Here is a 27,441-nt window from a genome sequence, read left to right as displayed (position 1 = left end):
ACGGAGCTGCCTGCGCCGGCTCGGATGCGGAACTTCACCACCTAGGGGGCGCTCGAGTTACCCCAGCTGAGCGCTGGTGGATGCATGGAAATGCACGGGTTACTGCCGGTTCGAGAAGAGTTTCATCACGCATTGAGCAAATATGGCGGGTATCTTGAATCATTTTATTTCATGTGACTTTAAGAATACTCTTTTGAATTTTAGTTGACATTTCAGTGCATTATTTTTCAATTAGAACCGCAAATCAGATAGGAACACATGTATCAGCGTGCAAAATAAGAAAGAAGGATGGCAGAGACAGGTTGTAAATACTGCTGGCCCTCCAAATGTTTATTTAACTCACTATACCGGCTATACGTGTATACAATGGTAGACTTCTTGTCGCACACTCAGCTGGATTGAATTTACTGTCTGGACAAGAAAGGGCAAGGACTATGACATTTGACAGTGGGTGCGGCATCCAGCGCGCATAGAAAACAACCCAATATAGACAATGTCGCGCATAAATAACCTCGTCTCAAATGGCATATGTAGATCTCAGGTACATGAATAATCAACAAAAACACTCTGCAACTGTTTTGAAACGAAACAGCAAACAACAACAGCAAACAACTTTACCTGCAAGACTGCAGCGTTTGCTCTTTAGGAGAGCAGATTAACCTCTGCAACTTCACATCTCAGCTTGGCTATTCGCGCTTATTATTTCTTGCCATGGTTTGGCATTTTCGGTGCGATGATTTTGTGGAAGTCATCACACGGCGAATCTTCTGGCTGGTTATACTTGTTTGCGTGGTCAATGATCGTTGGTCGATCTTTTTTATACTTTGTCGTCAGGTGCAGTTACAGGTGGTTCTGTGCGTTCAAATTTGGTGAGAGGGTGCATAAAGTCTGAGGATGGTCCTAAAGTTGTGTTTGCGGATGGTACTGACGACATATGTCGCTCGATGTCAAGCTCGAGATCTGCTGCGCGCCGGGCCTGAACCTGTTTTCTTCCTGCATTAAAAATTGTGTTCTTTTATACGCCTTTCCTTGAAATTCGTTTTGATTGGTCCAATTCGTATGCAAGAGCCGTGGGGAGACGTGAAGCATTAAACACTGTTAGTCACTTTTTTTCTTTGGGCAGTGTCCATGTTCCTGAACATTTGAGCGCTTCAAGGTGCAGCGGGCTTTTGCCGCAGGCGGCACCATGTACTTTGGATAGTGTGGAAACACTGAAGGCACAGCATTCGCTTTCAGTCTTTTTATCTTTAGTCCCGGCTTATAGTCGGTTGGAGCAAAGTGCACACTTTGGGAGCCAAACTTCATTGCCAGCACCTTGAAAGGAAGAAGATGAACATTCAGTGAAATATTGTGAATAAAATACAAAATTTCTTGTTCTTTTCGAAGGAAAATATCATGCAATTAGAAGTTTATACCATGGTGGCGAAGTGAATAAAACACAGTTATGAAGTGAGCGTATGACTTCACCTCGTTAACCATGTGACACACGTAACTGGCTGAGATACATTAGCACTAAACAAAACGGATGACCACAAGAAAGAAGACAAGGACACACGCTACTCACAACTTTTCATCAGGACAAAAGTTTTCACGTATATGTCCTTTTGTCATGCATGCGCGTAGACGGGTAAACTAACACTTTTATATCAGACGCGGTAGCACATAAATTCAAGTTCGAGGTCGAACTAATTAAGCGACAGAGGATAAATATTCACTTATGCAACGATCTCTGCTCTTTTTGGTATTGTAATTAAACTACCAAAGCAATCTCGAAGAAGCTGCTTCTTCCCACAATGGGTGTCTACTCTCATAACCACATGTAGTGACATGGCTTCCATATGTGCACTCTTGTCATCTTTTCTTTTTTTGCTAACAAAAAGTTGTGAGTATAGCACGTCGTCATGTACTTTCTTGAGGTTGTTGGTTTACTTTTTATTTTTTGCGCTAATATGCGTCTCAGTCTGTCACGCACCACCAACCAGCCCAGCAACTCACTCTTTTAAAGACACATAGTCATTTACAACCCATATTACATTTTCAGCATGCCAGACAACGCCTAATTGAGCAGATTTACCCTTTCTAGAAATCACCTTGATCCGTTTTTCCCCAACCTCGATCACTGGAAACTCATGAAAAGTCACACCAGAAGTCTTCCCTTGCCTTGATTCGCAGAAAGGCACGCAGAACACACCATTGTGATGGTTCACTTGCACCAAGAAACCTCGCTTCCCTGGTGTACAAACTTCACCTACCTGCACGCTTCTATCGCAGCTCGGCACGACGAGACGGTAGCAAAATATCTTCATTATACTTTCAAGTTTATTCAAAAAGAGGCTTTTATTCATTTTTCCCCAATCGTCCAGAGTGTATGCACGCGTACACATTGCTGCTTTTCTCCCAGTGTTGCGCGGGCAGACAAAAAAAAAAAAAAAGCGCAGCGGCCAATGTTTTGGCCGTCAGCAACCGGTGCGGATGGGGTAAGTTGTAGCGCTACAAAGCGCATAGCGGGAGGCGCCAATACCAGAAAGGGCGTGCTGGGGCTTCGCTTGCTGGGCAGGTCAGTAGAATACAGTAGGTCTTGTTTTTGGCTAGCCAAACTAATCCACGGCCAAATCCAAAAAGCGTTTGTGGCGGTTTGCTCGGTGTCAATAGCGTGAACTCAAAAGCGTTGTTTTGTCCGAACCTTTCGCCGAAATGGACCAGCCATTGGAAACATGTACAGGTAAGTTGTCTAAAAGAAGCTTTTCAGCCTTGTTGTGGGATTTATCGAGAAGGCTAGCTGTTACACTGGGACCGCTAAAAAAACAGACCGTGTCCTCGTCACCAACCATCAACGTTTCTAGAACTAGGTAAGCTGCAAAACTGAACGATGTTGCGCGGCGCCGCTGCTGCCAGCGACAAATGTGGCACTGCTGTCGCATCCGGATTCACTCACTGCATGCTCGCTCATGTCACTCCCATAACCTCCGTCGGCTCTGCATGTTGCGGTGCGTCTTTATCCGTGGAGGCTTCTTTCTGCGTGAACAGTTTTGTGCTTCAGCGCGCCCTGTTCTGCTTTGTATGTGTTGCGTGTTTTCATCATGCCCAGATGTTGCGTTCTCGGCTGTAGAGTAGCTACAGGAAATGAGAGACACCACAACATTTCTTTTGTACCCACGTGTACCTGGGCAGCGAGAGGTATGGGACCACGCTATTCCTCGTGCGGATAAGAAACTGCCTAGCACCTCACGTGTGTGTGATATGCTGTTTCATGAGAAGGACATCCTGAAGACTTTCAGTCACGTCATATGGTAAGAAGGTACAAATCGCAAGAGGAAAGTGGGACCTCGCCGAAGGACGCGTTCCACTAATATTCCCAAATTTGCCCGCTTACCTTGCCAGCTTACTTTTGTTGCGGGGCCCGCAACAAAGAAGCGAAAGCTGCTTGATAGGAGTGGGGTCTTTTCCAGAATATCATCGACGAAAAAGAATAGACTATCTCCGAGCACTGAGCTCGAAGACAGTGAAATAAGTCCCGACATGCCATCAACTAGTGGTGTCATTTCGCTTAAAGACATAGAAAACGTTTGTTTGCATGCTGGCGGAAAGTTGTTGAGGATGGCGAGACAAGATGTCTTGCGGTGTTTCTAGGGCTCAAAAAAAAAGAGCGCTATTTGTGGAGAAATGCGTTTTCGTCGCAGAAGACATGACAGTCACCATTAGCAGCCGTCACAATCGCTTAGCCAAGTCGCCTGGCAATGCAGATACCATCACCCTATGGGCCGAACGTCTGGAACACATAGAAAACCTGCAAGTGTGTTCATGTTGTCCCAATGCGTCAACAGGCAGAGTAATGACTACGAAGTGCTCACCGATACCCCAAAGTGTGGTTTCTGCTCGAAGCTTTGGCTGCAGCTTTGTTAAAAGGTTGCAATAGAGGAACTTCATAAGAAGCAGAAGAAAGATATGCTCAAGAAAATGGCCGCACACGTAGTTTTTCGACGGTCTAAGTTGCTAAAAAATGTGACTGACATGAAAAAAAAAACAAGGTTGACTACATAACCAGACAAAAGCCATGAGATTGCGCCACATAGTTGTAATTTATTTTCAAGCCCTAAAAACACAGCCACAAAAAAGGATGGTAGACATTGTGATTGGGTTTTTCGCGTCTAAAAATCTATTGCTAACGTACACTAACTAGCAACTAACCGACAACTCGTATGCCATGCTATATACATCAAGCATTGTTTATTGTGGGCAGTCCAGAAAACCATAATTCTACTGTATTTGCCTTATACTGCTTAATATTACGCAGTATGAAGTTTCTGCCGCAGCACAACAAATCTCGATAATATACTGTTGGCAAAGCTCTTGCAGAACGGCCGCCACGACGACTAAGCGTTTTCGTCGGCCAGCGGAAGCTCGTTGTGCCGCCAGTACCACCAAACCGGAAGCTGTCCTGGCGCCGTGTGACGAGTAGTCTGACGCAGGGAGTTTTGCAACTTACCTAATCTAGAAACGTTGCCAACCATAGCCTATGCACCAACTTACACCGTGCCGTTTCATTGTTCTGTTGATTCTATTGATGTGTTGGTTACTGCCTGTTCCGCCGCGGTGGTCTAGTAGCTAAGGTACTCGGCTGCTGACCCGCAGGTCGCGGGATCGAATCCCGGCTGCGGCGGCTGCATTTCCGATGGAGGCGGAAATGTTGTAGGTCCGTGTGCTCAGATTTGGGTGCACGTTAAAGAACCCCAGGTGGTCCAAATTCCTGGAGCCCTCCACTACGGCGTCTCTCATAATCAGATGGTGGTTTTGGGACGTTAAACCCCAGATATCAATCATCATGTTGGTTTCTACCTACAGACGCGAAGTAATCATACACTGGCATTGTTGCAATTCTTACACAACTTTTTTGATTGTGGTGTATGTAACCACCTGTGGTGTTGACGCACTCCGTCGCGCGTTTTGTTCAAACGGAGTGTCTAGCGTTTAACCAGTCAGTTTTGTATTGTCACGCTGAACGTAACTATAACTTGTCTTATTTTTACGTTTTGACCTAACTTTAACGACTTCTATTGTTACATCTAGACGTAATGCTAGACACTCCGTTTGCAAAAGCTAGTAGAGAGGGCACAGTCAACACGATGCCCAAATATGGTCACAAACGCACTGCACCGACGTTTCGCACATGTCACCAAGTTTGGCACACGTCTGATGAACTTAGCTGACCTTGGTTTCCAAGATTCTTCTGGCAGTTGGGTGAGGTTCGAAAACCCGGCTGCCAGTACACGTGTCAAACTTGCCTGACTGTGTTTGGGTAGGACAATGTAGTGGCGTGCCAGCATTTCGTCAAAATATGCCACCCCATTCAGCCGATCCTATGGAGAAAGGGGGAAGGAGGAGTAGTTGACTAATCCCTCGTCGAGGCAGGCGAACTCCCGCAAGGGCTACAGCAGATTGTGCCCTTTTCTTTCCTTCAACCCCACATTTCATTCCCGGTCTTTTGCTAGAGGCTGTGGCTTAGCTGCGCATATCCGGGGCTCCGCTTCTCCTCGCAAGATGCAGCCACAACCAGTTTGGCTTTAGCTTTCAGCCTTAACTGCAAATACCATGCTGGTTCCGAGATTTCCAGATCCTCGGTGACCTCGAAAATAGCCCAGCTGCCTCCTTGTTGGCAGCCTTGCTGGCAGCAAACACAATGGCCTTTCTTGAGTCGAGCTCACAAGGCCTCTCTTGGATCCTGCGTTTTCTTTGCGCAAACCAGTCCCGAACACCTCGTTCTGGTTTTGCCGAGAGGAAATCAACCCGTCTTGACGGCACACCCTTGCTTGGAATGCGTTGAAATATTTTCGTCCTGTTCACAAAGGCTGAAAAACTTCAATAATGATGACGGTCGTAACAACGTGAACAGTTTTACGATCCCGAAGGCGCTGGTCTGTGGATGGCAGAACAGGTTCGACGATGTTAACAGGTGAAGTCTGCGAGACAATGCGGTAGGGTCCCTGCTATTTTGAAACAAGCTTCGAGGAAAGGGCTGTAGGGACAGCGGGAACCCAAAGCTACACAAAAGTGCCCGGAACAAAGTTAGGATACGGCTGGTTATCGTCACGTTGAGATTTTGTCTCCATTGGTCGAATGTTGTAAACGACTGGGCAAGCTAACGGCATTCCTCGGCGCGGCAAGCAGCTTCAGAGATAGGCGTAGACTCAGAGGAATTGGGGTGGTAGGGTAGAATGGTACCTAGTGTGGTGGAAGGGTCTCGGCTATATAGCAGGAAATATGGCAAAAAGCCCATAGCCGGTGGAGCAGTGTTATATGCATACGTTAAAAAAGGCTGAATGAGGTCCTAATCGGAGTGGTCTGAGGCAACATACTTAGATAGCATGTCCCCTAGAGTACGATTGAATCTTTCCGTTAATCCATTCGTCTGCGAATGATAGGCGGTGGTAGTTCAGTGATTGATACAGCATTCGGCAAGGAGTGCGTTGAGGACTTCTGAGAGGAATACACGTCCTCTGTCGCTGAGAAGTTTCACGCGGTGCACCGTGACGGAGAATGAAGTTCCGCAGGAGAAAAGATAATACGTCGCAGGCTGCGGCAGCAGGCAAAGCGGCTGTTTCTGCATATCGCACCAAGTAGTTGACAGCAACAATGATCCAACGGTTTCCGGAAGCCGTGATCATACAGATCGATTCCAACGCGGTCGAAAGGCGTGGCAGGGCAATGGATTGGCTGGATCGGACCAGAGGTGTGATGATGGGGAGCTTGGCATCGTTGGCACTGCGGGCATGACTGAATGTATTTGCACACAAAGGTGTACATGCCTCGCCAATAAAACCGGGTGGAAAGTTGACGGTATGTTTTGAAGACGCCCGCATGTGCGCACTGAGGGTCAGCGTTGGAAGCTGAACATATTGCAGCACGAAGATGGCGAGGTATGACGAGTAACCACTTTCGGCTGTCAAACTTGTTATTCCTGCGATAAATGAGGCCATCGCGGACCTCAAAGTGAGCCACTTGACAGCGCTACGTTCGAGAACAGGCGGCTCAGCTTTTCGAAAGGATCATCACAGGAGGGTGACCAAGCATACCTTTTCGAGTCACTGCGTAGAAGATCAGTCAAAGGGGCGGTGATCATCGCGAAATTCCGAATAAAGCGGCGGAAATACGAGCAGAGGCCAAGAAAGCTGTGCAGATCCTTCAGAGATGCAGGTTAAGGAAACTCTGCAACTGCCTGAAGCTTGGCGGTGTCTTGAAGAATACCGTTTTTAGAGACAAGATTGCCGAGGATGGTGAGCTGACTTGCGCCAAAGCGGCATTTCTTCAGGTTGAACTGAAGGCCGCCGTCAGTTAGGCACTGCAGTACTTCTTCTAGCCTGCAGAGATGCGTTGGAAAATCTGGTGAAAATATAACCACGTCATCCAAGTAGCACAGGCATGTTTTCCACTTCAGGCCACGCAAAAGATTGTCCATCATCTGCTCGAATGTTGCGGGCGCGTTGCAAAGACCAAAAGGCATGACACAGAATTCGTAAAGGCCATCAGGTTTGACAAAGGCCGTCTTAGGCTGATGTTCAGGTGCCAGAGGGACTTGCCAGTAGCCACTCTATAGGTCAATAGAAGAGAATTACTCTGTACCTTGGAGGTAGTCAAGGGCGTCGTCAGTTTTCACTAAGGAGTAAACTTCTTTTCGAGTTATTTAGTTAAGACAACGGTAGTCAACACACAAGCGAATTGACCTGTCCTTCTTCTTAACGAGAATGACTGGAGATGCCCAGGGGCTATGCGAAGACTGGATGACGCCACGCTTAAGTATGTCAGCTACTTTGTCATGAATAACCTGGCGCTCGGCTGCAGACACGCGATAGGGTCTTTGATGCAGTGGCGCATTGGCACCCGTGTTGATGCGGTGACACACAGAGGACGTGCGGCCGAGGGGAGTATGCTGGCAGTCAAAGGAAGACGGAACTTGTTCAGCAGTCGTAGAAGCTGAGCACGTTGCAAAACGGTTAACGTGTCGGCGATAGAGCTGATTACTTTGTCAGGCCTAGTTGTCTGCGGCGAAGAGGCACAGGTCACTGTGTTCAGCGGAAGGACCAGTCGGCATGTCGACAATTGCAGAGGGGTCGAAATTGTAAACCTGCCCGACGCACTCACCCCGAAGTTGTGTTACAGGACATGACAAGAGCTTCGAGATGAGCACTCTGCTGACGCTGTCATGAAGTTCTAGAAGGGCATAAGGTAGCAGCGCACACTTGCGGCGAATGAAAAGGGCAGATGGCGGGAAAAGAGCACTCGACTCGGCGAGCGAGTTGAAAGACACGATGGTAAGGGCAAAAGAGTGCGGCAGTATGATTACGTCTTCAGCAACAAATAGTTTGTCCCTGGTTTCAAGAGCATCATTTCACGGAGCGTCACCAAACACTTCAAATGACACCTCAGTGCGAGAGCAGTCGATGATGGCCTTAATAGCAGAAAGAAAGTCCCAACCCAAAATTATGTCATGGGAGCAAGAATCCAACACTAGCAATTCGACGACATAGATGAGGCCATCAATCGCGATGCGAGCAGTACAGGCAGTGGCCGGCGTGACAGGCTCTGCGCTGGCTGTACGAAGTGATATACTTGCTAGTGGCGTCATAACTTTTTTGAGCTAGCGGCAGAGTCTTGTACTGATCACTGAAACTGCAGCACCATTGTCTCACAAAAGCGAGTGCAGCGAGGCCGTCCACATATACGTCGAGAACATTCGTTGGTGAAGAGAGAGGCCTTGGTCTTTTCGTGGGCGACGCAGTTCCTGCCTCTGGAACTGCGGCAATTAGTTTTCGCGCTCTGGCGATGAAGGACGACGGCGCATCGGCGATGGCGAGCGGCGTCGAGGCGATGGCGAGCGGCGGTTAAGAGGAGGGCGGTGGTCAGCATACGATGACATCTGGTCGGGGGGCTGAGAGCCTGAGAACGAAGGGCGCGGTGACACATAAGGGGCAGGTTCAAAGCTCTGGTGGTAGACAGGGATGCGTCGGCGGCAGTATCGCGCTATCTGACCCGGTAGGCCATAGGCAAAGCATATTGGCCGATTTTCGAGTGTACGCCCTTGTCCACTACTCTGGAGGGACCTTGGCTGAGCGAACCGAGGAGTGGGTCGTGGCGGCACGGCTGATGGCAGTGACGTAAAAGTCTGAAGAGCTGGTCGAGCGGCCACTTCTGCATAGCTTAGAGGTGCATTTACCTCGGCACAGGCAACAGGGGTCGGCAACGATGAAGTGTAACGGGTAGATGGCAGAGCCACGCAAACTTGCCTGGATGATCTGGCAAATGTTTGCTGGCAGAAGTGTCGGTGGTTGGCCGGCTGTTGATAGCAGCGATAGCTGATGGGCGACCTTAGCACGAACAAACTCTTTGATCTGCAATAGTAGGGACTCAAGGTCAGAGGTGGTGGTTAGGCTTGAGAGCATGTCAACCGGGACGTTAATGCATTCGTCAGAGCTCGTCGAAACTCTGACACAATTTGATGAGCTCAGAGACAGTGACAGGGTTATTCACAAGCAGCATTTGAAAGGCGTCATCGGAAATGCCTTTCATGATATGCAGTACCTTGTCAGTTTCCGCCATCGTCGGGTCCACACGCCGGCAAAGGTCGAGGATGTCCTCGATGTAGCTAGTGAATGTCTCACCAGATTGTTGGAATCGGCTTCATAGGCCTTGTTCTGCACGAAGGTTGCGCACACCAGGGCATTCAAAAACATCTGATATGCAGGCTTTAAAGGTCGTCCAAGTGAGGATATCCGCCTCATGGTTTCTGTACCATAGCTTGGCAACATTCGTTAAATAAAACGTCACGGTACCAAACTTCTTGGGATCGTCCCATTTGTTAGTAGCGCTGGCTCGTTCATAAGATTCCAGCCATCCTCAACGTCTTTCTCGTCGGTGCCGCTGAAGATGTCGGGTTCTGGCCACCGGGTCAGAGCTGGCCACCGGGTCAGCCCCTGCGTGGCAAAGCCGGTGGGGGTGTGAAGACAGCGTCGTCAGGCATGGCGGATGGCAGCTTTCGGCTACGCAGTTCCAGGACTGCGGAAGACCGCAGCACTCTTCGCCAAAATATAATGTAAGTGCAAGGTCAAAAGCAGCAAGAGCTGGCCGAGTATACGGGCAGCGTCGCAGCAGCAACCAGGCAGTCTTAGCTCGCGCCAACATGTCGATGTCGCTGCAGTAGTGGGCATTCCTCTTCACTACAGGAGCTTTTTCTGTAGAGGGTGTATTAACTCGAGTCGTGGAGTTTCCCACAGAAAACCATGGCCTCAGTGAAAATTCGTTTTGTGTTGTGAGGTGATTTTTTCATGTTTTTACAATTACACCCCTGAAAATACATATATAATGAGTCAGATGGATGTCGTTTTGTGCCGTAATCCATATTACGGTACAATAACCGTAATCTATATTAATCTATATTTCATGTGTATGTGTCGTTCATCCACCGTCTTATGTGACACAATCGCGCTGTGGTCAATACAGGCCTAAAACAGGCTATCAATGCTCAATATCAGTTCAAAATAAATGAGAGGTTCTGAAATAATGCAAACTACATGATCAACCAAGAATTATTCACAATAATGTATCTAAAATCACACACACCTCTATTTTAATACAATTACACGATTCCAAATCGGGCCCGGGAATTGATGGAAATCGAGTCGCACTGCTTTACGCAAGGACAGTCTTGAACACTGATCCGATTTTTAAGCCTTTCACTTTACACAAATAGGCGGCTTCGTTACGCCGCCTATTTCGAAGAAGCACCAAGGGCCTGGCCTCTTAAATAGAAATTTTCACTGGTGGCTTTAACTTACCTGCTGAATATATGAAATGCGAAACTTCAGACAAAGCGTTTGACTGACACGCATGCTGTGCTTGTAACACACCAATACATTTTACTATGTGGTGTTCCATCGCGTGTATCTTAGTCTTAACACGGGCCTCGAGCATTTCGCCCACATCAAACTGTGATTGCCATGGCCGGAGTGCTGCTGGAGTTCAATTACGATGCATGCATCTTGCATGTCATCTGCCATGCATGTCATGTGCCATGTCGTGGGCGCATTGTGTGGGAATCGCTAGTTAGTTATCTAAATTCAGAGTGTCTACCAACCTGAAAAACGTGCGATTGTCAGCAAATTCGGACATGTCTGGAAAAGTGAGTGAACTGTCATATTTATGAAAAACCTGTCCGTTCACAGAAATTATAGCCAGATAATAAATCCCAGAGTGGTGGCAACTGACGCGTCGCGGCTGATCACCTTTGCAGCTTAAGAAGTAGTCTCTCTAATGCGTTGTCCAATTTTCTCCGAAGGCAGGAGCACAACAGCCGTCCAGCTTGTGACAGTTTTAATGTGGGCTTGTGTGCATCCGCCTTTAAGAAGAAAACACCGTGAAACTTTTGAAGTAAATTGTTCAATTTGTTTTCATGCTTAAAATGCTATCTTCTGACCTTTCTACCACCAAAACAAGAGCATTTAGAGAGCCCTCTCATACGATAGACGAATCAGTGATGGCTTGGGTGAAGCCACTACCCATTGTGAAAAAATGTATCACCATTACTGACAGGCAATCAGCAGTTGTTGCATTCTTTCACTTAGTAGTGGTGATTTGGGAAAAATTTTTTTACCCATTTTTTTTAGGGCTCTGCAGAATAACGGTCATTTACTCAATCCTGTAGTGAGCAAATTGCATTAAGCCACGCAGCTTTATGTAGAATATTTTTCTTGAGGCACCTGGGTGCCGTCATGTTGGGCTGTGTAAGTCTATGTTTTCTTGTTTCTGCGTATTGCCACATGGATTGATAAGGCCATGAAACATTGTACGCACCAACCAAACTATTCCTATGCGTATACGTCTACCGTTACTCTGTTTGTTTAGAGGTTAAAGTTTCAAAAGACAATCGTTAACAGCCCAGTATGGCGGCAGTTAAACCTATCCGTAAGGTAGTCTATATGTGGCAAGTGTACTGCAATGCCTTCATGTGCTTTGTTTTCCTGTATGTTGTCATTAAAATGGTGAAATTGAATCTTTTTACCCGACAAATGTGATTGCTGCTTTGTTGCATATTTGTGATGGGCTGTTCATTGCAACTTTTTTGTCAGTGTGCTTGTTCTTGGAAATTTCGGCTGGCTTACTGCATGCATCTGTATGGCTGAACTTTCTTTGCTGTTTGCAGGCATTTTGTGCTATCCACAGAGTACTGCACAGGTTACTTGAAAAGATAGAGATAACACTTATTTTTCTGCAAGTTAAAACAATAAAAGCAGTCTACAGGAATACAAAATCTTCCTTCTCCTGTTTTTTAAGTGGACATCAGACGCCTTGCAGTCTCAAGTATTTAATGTACATTATGCACAATTCGTTGCACTTGCACTACTCCAACCTTGCTGAACATATAAAAAAAGAACAAAACACTTGATCTCATTGGCTTGCTTCAGCTTATACCAATTTGGGGGCCTGAATTTTTTCATGGTACTATAGGGTTACTTTGGACAGCCTGGAACCTCACTGTCCTTAGAGCACCTTTTTGCATGTAGTAGAATGTAACGAAAATATTTCAGTATATCTTATTGTTTCAATTAGGTTTTCTTCACTAACTGTTCAAATATTTTATATACAATAAGGTCACCGAAAGGAAACCCTTGTAGTCGGGAGCGACAAAGACAGTGCCGCTGTACCACCAAGCTGCATAGGTGTACATTTTGTATAAATAATTAGAGCTTGATTTCGGAATTCACATACATGTGCTTTATGCTTTGTGACATCCTGGAGCACTAGGTGCAAGCATTATTGTAATCGGCCTTTTTCATGATGCCTTTGCACATGCTCCCTTCTCTAGCGGAAAAGTCGCGAAACACCTGCTTGTATCGGAGGCCTTCGTTGTAGCAATGCCAGTTCTCCTGGCCCCTACCAAAACATCAGAGCGCAGCACAGAAAAATGGAAAGCGCGAATCGCGGTTATTGGGACTCTCCCAATGCAGTCTTTTTATTGGTGTTGTGGGTTCTTGTAAAGTGCGATTGCGATGCTGTTCTAACAGGCTCTGTGCTCCGTGTGAAAAAGAAAAGCTTCCAAGACTGATTACGTAGCGCGAAAAATATAAGTCGCAGCACAAGGGAAGGAACGAAGGGGAGCGCTTTCTTCCAAAAAAATCTATTTAGAAGAGCATACACATATATTATCTCGAAATGCACATATGAACTTCCTTTGTGCCGTGTCTTACACTTATGCGCAATCTCATCCGTCATGTATTATCAACACGCCCAGCTTCGTACTCTTGTCAGCTTTCTAGAGTTCACATAGCAATCGCACTCCTATAGAGTGGGGAATAGAAGCGTGTGTGTTGTATGAATCGAGAAAAGCTACAAATGTCGCTGCAGTGCGAATGGTGGCACCAAAACGAGGGCATGACATGTGATGTGGAGTTGAGATTGATTGCGGATATTTTCAAACTCGTTTCTCGCCACCCTAACTACGGTCGTGAAAGGCAGTGTATGCGCCCCACTTTGCAAACATTATATGCCCATTTTAAGGGCACGCAAGAGCGAAGACAGCTGGTCATCGAATGCGCACTTGATGCATATTTTCATATCTCTGCATGCAGGTTGTGATATCTCAGAAAAGAGAGATTCTCTGCTATGCATTTGCTCACTTCTGTGTGCCTTGTTCCATTATGCAAGCATTCTAAAATCCAGTCATATCAGTATTGAGTGACGTCTATGTCTTTGTTCCTGTGGAAGCATCTGCCAAGGTCATTAAATATTCCAAAAATATTTCTGGAATATGTGGGTTCACTAAACCTCTAAACCTCATTTCGTATGCCAGTTTAGCACATTCGTGTATTTATTGAGGCTATGCATTTTTCGTTGAAACAAACTTCCGATGCTTCTGTTTGGTAACATGAGGACAGCTTCACAGAATGTTCTAAAGAAACCTAACCAATATTGCTGTTGTATTTAAGCCTTTACATCCGAGTGTCGGGAATGTGCGACATACGAAAAATTTTGAGCAAGCAAGTCCTGAAATGCGTGTTATCTTTAATGCCAGCTGTCAAGTACTCATGGGGATCGCTTAATTATGAAGCAGCGGACCGAGACAAGGCACAAAAGAAAGGAAGGGGACACCGATGTGCCTTGTCTTTGTGCACTGCGTCTTAAGTACTTAACATAAACTATCACCAACTCATTTAGCTTTAAACGTTACTGAACTTCACGAGGAATGCAGCTTTTGATTTGAAAGATCTGGTGCGTCTTGTCTAAGGTATTTTATGCTAGGATCAAGTGTTTTGTAGCTGATGGTGGAGAGTGCTAAGCCTGTGCAACAGCCCTCACTTCTTCATTCTTTTTCACGTGGATTATATATGTTGTCTTCAATAATTTTGTTTAATTAGTGTGTATGCACCTAAGTGTTGGGACACGACGTGTGATGTAGTTTCGAAGCACATTTCTTTGTTGCAATGTCCTTGCTTCTGTTGCATGGGGAGCACTCGTGACATACGTAAAAGTATGCATTAAAGTTGCATTTTAGATCATTTTAACATCAGAATCATTTAAAGATTGCTATTTAAAGCTGGAAAATACAGATAGTTTTTACTTTGTTTGGCAGTATTATGGTTCAGGCTTTAAAGGGTTAAATTTAGGTGGGTCCACCTATAATAATACTACAAATGATTTTTTTTCTCTGTTTTCTTTAAGATCTGCAAGGCTTGGTATCCATAAATTTGCTATATAACCTTGTGTATTTAGTGCATGAAAGACCTCTAATTATTTAATCATACTTTTTGAATATGTTTCAGTGTACTCAGTTAAGGGGCACACAAAGGTCACTGCAATCATTGCACAGCCTCCATTTGCAAAAAGGGCACGCTTTTCAGGCTCAGCAAAGTAACAACTGAGACACTTATTCGCGTTCGTCTGTACCTGGGAGTTCGTTTCATGTGTCATTTGTGCATGAGAAATGCGAGGCAGGTTTCGATCTGCTTGCCATTCTGCACGTGACCTTCCAATTCGTTGCCATCGTGTTCTTTGCTTTGCCTTTGCGGCAAAGCTGTGACATTTTTTGCTAAATGATATGATCCAATCATTTTCCCATTCTATGCGTATGCTTTTGTTACCTCTTTATTCACTACACGCAATCTTTTTCTGAGCTTGTTCTTTCCCCTTTTTTTACAAAGGCTTTTTATTGTCTTATTGCATGCATGCACCTTACATTGTTTAAGCATTTAACAATTTATCACAAAATTAGTTCTGTAAGTACATTTCGTTGCATCAAATAGCTTCTCATGCTTTGTGAATGTTTTGCATTTCAGTGATACGCCACAGTGCTGTGGCGGCGACTGTGCTCAGCTCCTGACCCAAAGGTCGCGGTTCGACCCCGGCTGCCCCAGTCACATTTCAAAGGAGGCGAAATGGTCGAGCTTTGTGTACTGTGTCATGTCGGGGCACGTTAAACAAAACCACATAGTCGAAACTTTCGGACACTCCGTCACGGTGTTCCTCGTGACCATGTCATGGTTTTTGGATGTAAAACAGCAGGATATTTATTATTAATTATATTATTATTATTGTTGTATGTCAGTGCTTACACTAAAATAATATAAGACCATTAGCATACTAAGTTTAGCGTTGCATTGGAAGTTGAGTGACCAAGTATGCTCAATCACTTGTTATTGCCATAGGATCTGGTTTCATTGGTGCGTTGCCAATACTCACTGAAAAGTTGTTTGTGATTCTGCTACATGTTTTTTTTGCCATGTCATTTATTAAAATCTGGCATACTACTCTTGCCTCAACTGTAGTGCTAAAGAGACAAGTTGTTCTTTTCCAGTTCCCCTAATTCATGTTGTTTCTTTAAGCTTTTGTGATCACAGACTGTGTTAGTCAACACCACCTCTGTCATTTCATTTCTTTGACTGTTAAAGACTACGGCTACAGTGGTGGCATTTTAGTGGGGCAGAATACCTAAACGATTCTCTACTAGCGAGCTCAGTATGAGCTACGCTGCAAGCGTCAAGTGCAATGTAAAATTAGAAAATGGTATCACTCGTGACATGATTTCGAGATATGAGGGCAGAGATTGGTTGTTTCTGCGAGTATGCATTGCCTCAGTTTGTTTTCACGCTCACGCCCGCTTTGCGCTTTGGTAGTGTCTTCTTTGTAACTGACAATTTCGAGAGTGTAAGCAAGCAAATGAGGGCTGTGCACTCAAGGGTGCAGACAAACTTTCCCCAAATTGGTCGAAAATATGTCATGACCAGCACCACACTACTACCTTGCAGTGCACTTGGCCACTTAATCATGTGTTGTAGCCCATACCGAGTGCCATAGTATGTACTTGGGTTCATGCTCTTATTAGGAGGACCCTGGTTTGCTGAAAATCAAACCAGTGGTAGGGCTTTGTTGTCTTGTATAACCCTCAGATTAAAATTTATTCTCTTTTCAGATCAAAAGCAGCACTCAAATAACCTGCCTTGTTTTCTTTGTGCAGTGTGTGCGTCTTTCATCCCTCCTGCTATCGCGAATGCAGCCAAGTTGCGTGGGGATGCCCTCATTGCTGTGATTCAAGTGACTACGAGACTGATAAGTAGTATAACTTGATACAACACACGAGAATTCATACGGGCGAGCAATCTTATAAATCCCACCTGTTTCTCCAATACTTCTCAACGAAGACCACATTGAACACTCACCTGCGTACCCACAGAGAAGAGCAACCGTATAAATGCCACCTGTGCCCCCGGGCCTTCTCACATTAGATTAGCCAGAACGACCACCTGCTTACCCAAGTGAACAAGCGACCACATAAGTGCCACCTGTACCCCCAGAGCTTCTCAAGAATAAGCACACTGACAGAGCATGTGCGCATCCACACTGGCGAACAACCGTACAATGCTCTTTTTGCGCCCAGATGCACCGGCCACACTTGGATGCCTTGGTACTTTTGCTACATCTAAGCACCGTTTCGAAGTTTTGAGAACAGTAGCAGTGTGCATGCACACATATGAGCTCCGAGTTATTTATACTAATTCAACTTTCTTCTTCTGCCATTGCCATTTTATTTGTTGTTTTAATTGGAACAAATGTAACCGTGTTCTGTGATTTTGTCACTAATATATTTATTGTTTTTAGCAGACACATTGGGCTACTATTATATAAATCATGATTGCTCTATATCTCGCACTGTAAATACAGTTTTACTGTTGAGTAAATATTTACCGATATATTTGTGGAATGGCGCTTTTTGTTCCTGACTGTCTTTGTTACCGCTAAACTTATGAGAGGTGCCTTCTGTTTTGTTGCTTGCAAAATGATATGATGTAAATTTTTCTCATTTTATGCTTTTGTTATCTTTTTATTGATTAGATTTAAGCTTTTTTGAGTTTTTCTTTTTCCCATTTATTATGTTGTACGTTTCTCATTGTCTTCTTTCACACATGCAGTTTGCATCGTTTGAGCATTGAACAGTGTATCTCATAATTTGTTCTGTATGTACGTTTTATTGCATCAAATAGTTTACCGTGCTCTGTGATTCTTAAGTTTTTTTGTATTTCAGTGTTCACCTTAAACTTGTTCTAGATCATTAGCGTATAAAGTTTAGTGTTGCATTGAAAGTTGAGTGGTACAATATTCCCCATCACTTGTTATTGTCATTGAAAATGTTTTTTGTTTATGCATTATCAATAATAATCTCTGAGAAGGGGTTTGTGATTGGGCTACATGTTTCTTTTTTACCGGGTCATTGTTTAACATTTAGGCATACCTCCTTCTTTTAAGTATAGTGCTGAAGAGATATGTGATTCACCGGGAGTGCTTGGCCAAGAGTCCCATAAGGTCATGTCATGATCATGTCATGATCGAACCACGAAGTGGTATCGATCATGACATGATTTCGAGTTGTCAGGCTCTTCCTGTGAGTTCGCGGCACCTACTCTTGCTTTTACGCTTGCCCTCGTTTTGCCTTTGGTGGTATCAGTATCCCAAGTTATAACATTGGGGGGTGTAAAGAAGCCAGTGGGGGGTGATACACACTCGCAGGTACTGGCCTGTCCAGATAACTGAAAATATGCCATGGTCGAAGCCACTGTATGGTGTTGAGGAAAGAACGAGCTGCCGTCGACCTCTTCTTTACTACGAATACTGGTGTAGTCCCAATCATGATAATATCGCTACTCCTCGCCTTCTGCACAATTCTCAACATACAGTCTTACCGTACGCTCGGCCACGTGCTGGCGTGGTGTTGCTCATGCTGTGCATGATTGTAATTGGATTTACACTCACGTTATAAAAACACTACGTGCCTAGAAATTCACTGATATTTTCCTACTGTGACATGACCTACAGTCGTAAAGCTCTGTTGCCTTGCAAAACCCCAATAGTACGATTAATTTTTTAATGTTAAGAGTAATGCATAAATAACGTGTCTTTTCTTTGTGCAGCTTCAGGGTCTTTCATTCTTTCTTCAACTATGGATACTGACAAGTCTCGTCCGGAACGCCACCACCTCTGTGAATCGTGCGGCTACGAGACTACTAAGTTTTGTGACCTGAAACGACACATTAGGATTCATACAGGCGAACGTCCGTTTAAATGCCACCTGTGTCCTCAAGCCTTCTCCCGAAAAAGCATCTTGAACAATCACCTGCGCTACCACACAGGCGAGCGACCGTATGAATGTCGTCTGTGTTTCAAAAGCTTCACAGACAGGGCGACATTGTTCAACCACGAATTTACCCACACGAGCGAGCGACCACATAAATGTCACCTGTGCCCCCAGAGCTTCGCGAGAAAAAAGGCACTGAAAGTGCATTTGCGCATCCACACGGGTGAACGACCGTATCAATGCACTTTATGCCCCCAGATGTTTAAGCAGCAAGCACATCTCAAAAAACACATGCTAGTGCATTCACGCAAGTGATCATTCCAGCACAATTTCTTCTGTATGATCCTTTTTTTTTGGTAAAGGCACATTTTTAGGCGATTCCAGGGCACTATGGTGTTGTCGGGATGCGTAGAACAAGATCAGACTTTTTTTTAGTTAGCAAGATTGTTTCAGTATTTATTATTGCTTCACTAGGCTTTTCTTCGCTAACTTAAAATATTTTGTTTGTTATAATTTCTTTGGAAAAAAAGCCCTTGTATTTGTCATGGTGAGTGATGAAAACGGCATCGTTAAACTACCAAGCTGTGCAGGTGTACTGGGGAAGGGTCATAAGTTCCGAGGCTATTGTCCGATGTATTTCTATAGAAGTGTGGCCTGGGAACTTTTGACCAGGATTGTATATTCTGTAGGTATGAAAGAGCATTATTTGAAATTTACGTGTGCTTTATGCTTCGCGGCATTCTGTATCGCTGGTAGAAGCAATGATGGGATTGAAGCTGATGGGACGCTTTCTTTGGTAAAGAGAGTTCATATAAAGCTGTATAGTCATGCAGTCCTAACACGCTCTTGCTCACTGTGGGAAAGAAAAGCTTCCAAGAGTTCATGCAGTGATCACACTCTTGAAGAGTAAGGAATAGACAGGTGTGTTTAGTGGGAATAGAGGAAAGTTGTGATCACTGCGCTAAGAATGGTGGTGGCAAAGTAGTGCGTTGCTTGTTACGTGGAGTAGAAAATAATTATGGGTCTTCCTAAACCTGTTTCTTCTGATCCTAGCTTGGTCATGCAAGGCAGTACATGCACCCCACTTTACAGATAATATGTCCCCCATCAAAGGGCTACAGAAACGAAGATTGCTGATCATTTGATGCCCACTTGAAGCACATTGACTTATTTCCGTGTTCATCTTGGGATACCAGATATGAGAGAGTTTTTGCTATACATTAACCCATTTCTGTTTGCGTTTTCCCATCATGCAAGCATTCTGAAATCCAGTCATCGTAGTCGGCGATGTCCAATGTTTTTTTTTTTCGTGTAGAAGCATCTATCAAGCTCAATAAATAATGAGGCAATGATTTCTGCAATACATAGCTTAGGTAAACCTGCAAACCTTATTTTGCCTGTCAGTTTAGTAGAATGGTTCATTTATTAAGGCTTTGCCTTTTTTGTTAAAACAGAGTCTTTCAATGCTTTCACTTGTTGAGCTTCGGGATAGCTTCAGAAAACATTCAAGTGTAACCTAAGCAATTTCGATGTCATACTCAAATGTGAGTGAGGTATCTATGCATTTGTATGAATTCAGCTGGATGTTGTTATTTTTTCTTTTCACTAAGATCACTGCAAGACATATCATCATTAAATATATTGTATAACTGTGTTTCTAGTGCATGGAACAGCACTAATTTCTTTAGAAATACTTTTTCAGAACTTGTTTTGGTATACCCGATCATAGTAAATGCTTAGTGTTAGATTTCAAACTGAGACATTGTCATCTCTGTTAACATTCTTGGAATAAAATGTTTACATGCAAAGGATTCATACATGTCAAGTTAGTAGTTGCATGTAAGGAGTTAATCGCACAGTCCACTAAACAAGTGTGACGGTATGTGGTTCTTTTTTTTCGTGTGACAATAGAGCTTTTTGTAGAAGTGTATGTGCCGATAGGAACCAACTCGGATGCCTCAGTAATTGTCTTAAGTTTTTTTAGAACATTATCAGTGTTTAAAAGCACATGCGAGCTCTGAATTTTTTATGATATCGGAATTTTTTTTTTCCGTGCTGGCCATTTCATTTCATGCTTCAATTGAAAAAATGTTGTTGACCGTGTTGTGTGTTCTTGTCACTACATGGCTTTTTATAGGTCATTGTATATGGCTTTTTGTTAACTAAGACATTGCACTACTGTCGTGTAACTTCAGGTTCACATAATAATTCTTTTGCTCTCTAATTTTGCTTTACAAGCTTGTAAGTGTTTACGAATTTATTGGTGGAGTTGCACTTTTTGTTTATTACTCTATTACTCATAAACTTGGCTCTGGTGCCTTCTGTACTGTTGCCTGACAAATGATAATAATTAGTATTGTCTCATTTTACACTCATGCTCTTGTTATCTCTTCATTCTCTGGAAGCAAGTTTTTTGGGAGATTACTTTTTATATTTCCTGTTATTACGTTTTAGCTTTCTTTTATTGTACTCTTGCCCTTAGGCACTGTCCGACAATTAAGCATTTAACAGTCGGTCACACGATTACTTTTTTTAAGTACATTTCATAGCACGGAATACTAGTACGTATATGCCCTTTTTAAATATTTTGTTTTTCCTTGTGTTTTAGTGCTCGCAATAAAATTATAAGAACGTTAGCATATGCCACATAGTACTGCATTGGAAGTTGAGTGATCTAGTATGCTCTGTTACTTGTTCTATTGTCATATTATGTGTTTTTGTTTGTGCATTACTAATAATAATCAATGAAAAATGGTGTGTGATTCTTTTACATGTTTTTTTGCTCTCTCATTTTTTTTCGCTAGTCTGAGCATACTAGTCTGAGAGTAGGGCAGCAATAGCCACTTTCTTGCTTGCCGTGACACGAGTGGTCTTTAACCTCAGTTGCTTGATTTTCCTTTATGATGCTTGCATGTGTAAGAGACACGTGGTTTTTTTTAGCATTTTCTGAACTCTTAGGTGATAGCTGTCCTCCGGGTTTTTTAGATTGTAGTTTCACGCATGCGTTCCAGTGCTTGGTGTAGGTTAAAACCTGGCCTTTTCTGTGAAAGAACATTAGTTCGAGGTGAGCGCTCGTCTGTCTGACTCTGAATCTAGTTTCTTATCTGTTTACGCGCTCCTAATAACACTATGTTCAACTACAAGCTCGCCCAAGTTTCAGTGCTTTTGTATACTCCTCTTCTTTTATCTATAGCACGTGAAAGACATGTTGTTCTTCAGTTCTCCTAATGCATGTTCTTTAGCAGCATACTTCCTGGTATTCGGTCATTAAAATCACTTTTATTTCAAGGTATACTTATTTGTATTGTTGGAAGACGTCATGCAGAATACATTTTCTTGGTAAGGCTATGATATATGAGTGCGTGTGTGCATGTGCGTGCGTGCATGCGTGTGTCACTTGGTGTCTATCAACAGCACTCTCGTTTCGTTTTTTTGACTGCTCATCTATGGCTACAGTGACGACATTGAAATAAAGGTGAAATAACACAACGCTTGGGTACTGTCGTGCTCTGTATATGCGACACCCGGGGAGGACTTGGCCAAGCGTACTGTAAGGTTACATGCCGTTATCAATCGTGACATGATCTTGAGTTGTCAGGCTCTATCTTTGAGTGCGCAGCACTTGCACTTGTTTTCAGGCTAGCCCTCGTTTTGCCTTTTTCTGGTATCAACTTTGCATATGGTAACTTTGGGGGTGTAACTAAGCAAGTGGGGTTGATGCAGACTCACAGGTGCTGCCAACCCCTCCCCAGATAACTCGAAAATATGCTGTGATCGATGCCACTGTACATTTTTTCAGTGCCCTTGGGCACGTGTTGCTTATACTGAGCACGATAGCACTTGGGCTTATGTTTAGATTATCAAAACCCTAGGTGAATAGAAATTAACTGAGACTTGCCTACTGTGACATCACTTAGAGTCTTAAAGCTCCCTTGGCTTGTAAAACTATAATAGTATATTTACCTTTTTGAATATGAACAATTATGCATGATCGACTAACGTGCCTTTTTCTTTCTTTGTGCAGCTTCAGGGTCTTTCCCTTCTCCTGCCATCTTGGATGTGAACAAGTTATATCGGGGATGCCGTCTGCGCTGTGATTTGTGTGATTACAAGACAGACTATCCTTCTCACCTGAAACGACACAATAGAATTCATACAGGCGAACGTCCGTTTAAGTGCCACCTGTGTCCTCAAGCCTTCTCCCAAAAAAGCATCTTGAACACTCACCTGCACTACCACACAGGAGAGCGACCATATAAATGTCGTTTGTGTTTCAAAAGCTTCCCAGAGAGGTCCACATTGACCAACCACCAGCTTACCCACACGGGCGAGCGACCACATAAATGTCACCTGTGCCCCCAGAGCTTCACTAGAAAAAAGGCACTGAAAGTGCATTTGCGCATCCACACTGCTGAACGACCGTATCAATGCACTTTATGCTCCCGGGTGTTTAAGCTGCAAGCATATCTCAAAAAACACATGCTAGTGCATTCACGCAAGTGATTATTCCAGCACGATTTCTTCTGTATGATCCGTTTTAGTGAAGTCACAATTTTCAGGCTTTTCAGAGCACTGTGGTGGTGTCGGGATACGTAGAACGGATATAGACCATATATATTCATGGAGGGAATGTAGCAAGAATGTTTCAGTATTTATTATTGCTTCATTAGGTTGTTCTTCACTCACTGTTCTAACTTTAGTTTCGGAGAATGTTCTAGTGCAACCTAACCAATTTTACAATCACATTTTAGTCTAGGTGGAGGCACCTGTATTTAATACTGAAGTTGTTTTTTTTTTTATGTCAGTAATATGGTCGCAAGTTCTGATATCTTTAGACTTAGTACATTACTTTGTGTTTTCAGTGCATGTAAGAACACCCACACCTTTTCAGGACTTCTTTCAGTATGCTCGACCATAGCGAATCCTGAATGTTAGATTCCTGACTGAAATATTTTGTTGTCTGTGTTCTTCTAATAGAACTTTTACATGCAAAAAGTTCATTCATTTGAAGTTGCTAGTTACATGCTTAAAGTTCAGCATATATGTCTACTAAATAAATATCACAACATGTGGTTCTATATTTGAATAGGCAATTGAGTTTTTTTTGTGTATAAACGTTTTTTGTGCTTATCAGAAGCAATTTGAAATCCTTCATAACTGTGCATCAGCTAATAACCGTTTCCAAGTTTTTGAAAACACTAGCACTGTGCCTGCATACCTGTGAGCTCTGACTTCGTTATGCTATTGAAACTTTCTTTTTTATGTGATCGCCATTATGTTTGAAGCTTTAATTAGAATAGATGCCACTGGCCATGTTCTGTGAACTTGTCAAGAACATGCGTGTTGCTTTTTGTCAACAAGCACATTGGACTACTGCTGCCTGACTTCAGCTTCAAGTTATGATTGTTTTAAGTCTTGGTGTCTGGTTCGAATTTACTATCTGGTTATTATTTACTGATGTACTTTTGAATGGCACTTTTTGTTTCTCACTGTCCTTGTCACCCCTAAACTTTTATCTGGCGACTTTAGTTCTTTTGCTTGGCAAATAATGATATGCAATCTTTTCACATTTTATGCTTACGATTTGTTGCTTTTTTATTCTGTGCATGCATGCCATCTTGGAGCTTTTTTCATTTTGTTTCCTTTTATTGTGTTGTAGCTTTTTCATTGTCTTCTTGCACACATGCACTTTGCGTCGTCTGAGCATTGAACAGTGTACCACACGATTTGTTCTGCGTGTATGTTTGATTGCAGCAAACATTTTACCATGCTTTGGGAATATCTTGCATTCTTTGTGTTTAAATGCTCCCACTAAAGTTATATCACATCATTAGCACATATAATTTAGCGTTGAATTGGAAGTTCAGCAATATAACATCCCAAATCACTTGTTTTTGTCATTGAATGTGGTTTAGCATGTGGATTATCAATAATATTCACTGAAAAGTGGTTTGTGATTCTTCTCCATCTTTCTTCGCTGTCTCATTCTTTCCCAATCTAGGCATACCACTTTTATTTCAAGTGTAGTACTGAAGAGACATTTTGTTTTTTTTTTCAGTTCTCCAAGTCGTGTCGTTTATTTAAATATCTTTGATCACAGACATTGTGCAAATTCACAGACATTGTGCAAATGATGCCACTGTCATTTAATTTTTTTGACGATTCATAATTATACTCTTAAATATACCAGAACGCCTTAGTATAGTCCTGCTCAGTATATGCGACATCACAAAAATGCTTGGCCAAGTGCACCGTCAGTTTATACAGTGGTGTTGATTATGATATAATTTCGAGTTATCTGGCGAGGGCATAGCTATTCTAGTGAGTGCACATCACCTAGGCTTGCTTTTGCATTCTTCTTCATTTTGCCCTGTGGTGGTATCAGCTTCGTAAATGATAACTTTGGGGGTGTGTGAGCAAGCAAGTTAGGGTGATGCACTTTCACAGGTACTGCCAAACTCTCTCGAGATAACTCGAATATATTCCATGATTGTTGCGACAGTACAATCTGGCAGTGTGCTTGGCCACGCGTTCGAGTGGTGTTGCTCACACTGAGCGCGATAGTACTTGGGTGTATGCTCACGTTATAAAAACCCTAGGTGGCTAGGAATTAATGGAGATTTGCCTACTGTGACCAAGCTGTTTCACACCATTAGGGAGACCTTTCAGGTTAGCCCTTTCGCATGGAATGTGCACCCGCAATATAATGAGGCTAGATGCAAGGCTCCCTCATAGACTTGGCAAACAAAAGCCTGGATATAACTACAACCACTTACGTAGATGATGCTGTGCAGTATGGGCGGACAGATTCATTTGTAGCAGTTGTAAGTGATCCACACGGGACGATCTTTAATAGAGACATGTCACGGTAGCAACAGCCAAAGAAGCTGTCATTGCGCTAGCTATGAACGACCCCTCGGGGCCTTACGGAAACTCCGCATCAGCCATATGGGCCTTACTATGTTGTCTCATCTCGAAAGAAGCGACGACTATAATCTAGCAAAGACTGCCTGATGCCTTTCACACTATCATCTTGTTCCCAGAGCACGTGGGAATTAATATACATTTCACCAAACTCTAACTGACTGAACTAGTTCATCACCAAGTGCGAGATCCCACATTCCACAATGGTCACTCTACGCTAGGCAATTCACGTGGGGAGGATAACTCGGAACCATTGATAACTGCGAACCATATTTTTATCTGTTTTCATTGATTCAGTCATTTGCTAGCTGCATCACCATTTCTTGAACCTGAGGATAGTTACACAAAATTAGCCCAAAGAATTTTGTAGTTATATTTAAATCTGAGGGAGGCCTCGTGTATTGAATGCTGTGCCAGTTTAGTTTCCTCATAACATCGCTGCAGGTTGTATTATCCAAAACCCCGTGACATCTCTTTGTGTGTTGAGTGCATTTAGGAGCACTCAATCGTTAACCGTACCTTTCGACTTATGTGTCTATATGCAGTTGTAACAAACTGATCACACAATGTTAGATTCTTTCCTAGACCTTTTGTTGACTTAAAAATTCTTGGCATAAATAATCACATGCAGAGCACCTGTACATGTGAAGTCAGTTATGTTTAAAGTGTTCAACAGACATGTTCTCTTAAACAGTCTCATTGCATTTGGCTTTTTTTTTAGTGGAAATTTTGTTTTTAGGGCAGTAGAGTGGTGATCTGAATTCCAACATGGATGCTTCGGTAATTGTGATGGAGTGAAGCATTAAGTTTTCAAGAACATTAACAGTGTGCACACTTAAGTGTTAGCTTGATTTTCTCGTGTTAATGGAAAATGTTTTTTTTTGCCTGGGCCATTTCGTTTAAACTTGTAATCAGAATAGATGCCTCCAATCCTGATCTGTAATTTTTTAATTAACAGATTGCAGTTTGATAGCAAACACGTTGGTGTACTGTCATATCGTTCCAGGTTTGCTTAATTTTTGTTTCATGTCTCACTTTATGTTCAGTTTACTATGAGGTAAACATTATACCCATTTATTCGTGCAATGGGGCCTTTTTTTTTTCAGCTATCTTCGTTGCTTCTCAATTTGGAAGTGGCAATTTCTGTTTTGTTGCTGGCCAAGTGATGATATGCAATGTTTTATCATTTCAGGCTAACACTTTCTTTATCTCTTTTAAACGTACAAGATGTTTTGGGGCTCTTTATTTAATTTTTTGTTAGTATTATGGCTTAGCTTTTTTGTTGTGTACTTGCACATGAAGAGTTCACACATGTCAAGCATTTAATGATTTCTCACATAATTAGAGTTGAAGTTATGTTTTGTCAAACCGAATAGGTTGCCATACTTTGTGAATATTTTGTATGCTTGGTGTTCCAGTCCTCGCACTACAAGTATGTTAGGGCATCAACATATTATGCCTATTGTTGTAATAGAAGTTGGCTGACATAATACTCTGGATAATTTGTTATTGCCTTAGAATGCAGTTTCATTAGTGTGTTTTCATCAATAATAATCACTGAAAATTAGTCTGTGATATTGCAACATACGTCTGTACATTGTGTTTTTTTTACAGTTTTATTTTCTTTGTTATTTTGTGAATGTAAGTGTCCCCTTTTGTTTTTAAGCTTAGTGCTAAATAAATAGTACGTTGTTTTTTGTGTTCTAGTTTATGGTGTTCAGTAGCGTACATTCCGGTATGCTGTCGTTTAATATTACATGCTTGCACATCTAAAAAGATGTAAATGTACACTAAAGAACAAAATGATTCCTCATCATTGAGGTTACCTCAGTAATGGAAAGATTGCTTATTGTATTGGTTAAAATACGCTCTATCATTTCAGAGCAAGTACAGATTTATAAGCATTT

At 43.0% G+C, this 27,441-nt stretch overlaps 1 protein-coding gene across 1 annotated transcript; it reads left to right on the top strand.

Moving 5' to 3' along the window:
- The first annotated feature begins 2,607 nt into the window (after positions 1–2,607).
- Positions 2,608–27,233, top strand: LOC142765760 (uncharacterized). The gene is made up of 3 exons (XM_075867364.1): positions 2,608–2,722; positions 15,321–18,878; positions 22,731–27,233. Exons 2-3 carry the CDS (start codon positions 18,476–18,478, stop codon positions 23,111–23,113), a joined length of 786 nt encoding a protein of 261 aa, XP_075723479.1. The 5' UTR covers positions 2,608–2,722; positions 15,321–18,475; the 3' UTR covers positions 23,114–27,233.
- The last annotated feature ends 208 nt before the right edge of the window (positions 27,234–27,441 follow it).

The sequence above is a fragment of the Rhipicephalus microplus genome, chromosome 6 (genome assembly GCF_043290135.1).
Source record: "Rhipicephalus microplus isolate Deutch F79 chromosome 6, USDA_Rmic, whole genome shotgun sequence".
NCBI lineage: Eukaryota > Metazoa > Arthropoda > Arachnida > Ixodida > Ixodidae > Rhipicephalus > Rhipicephalus microplus.
Note: the sequence above shows the minus strand (reverse complement) of the source record. Positions and strands in the feature narration are given on the sequence as shown.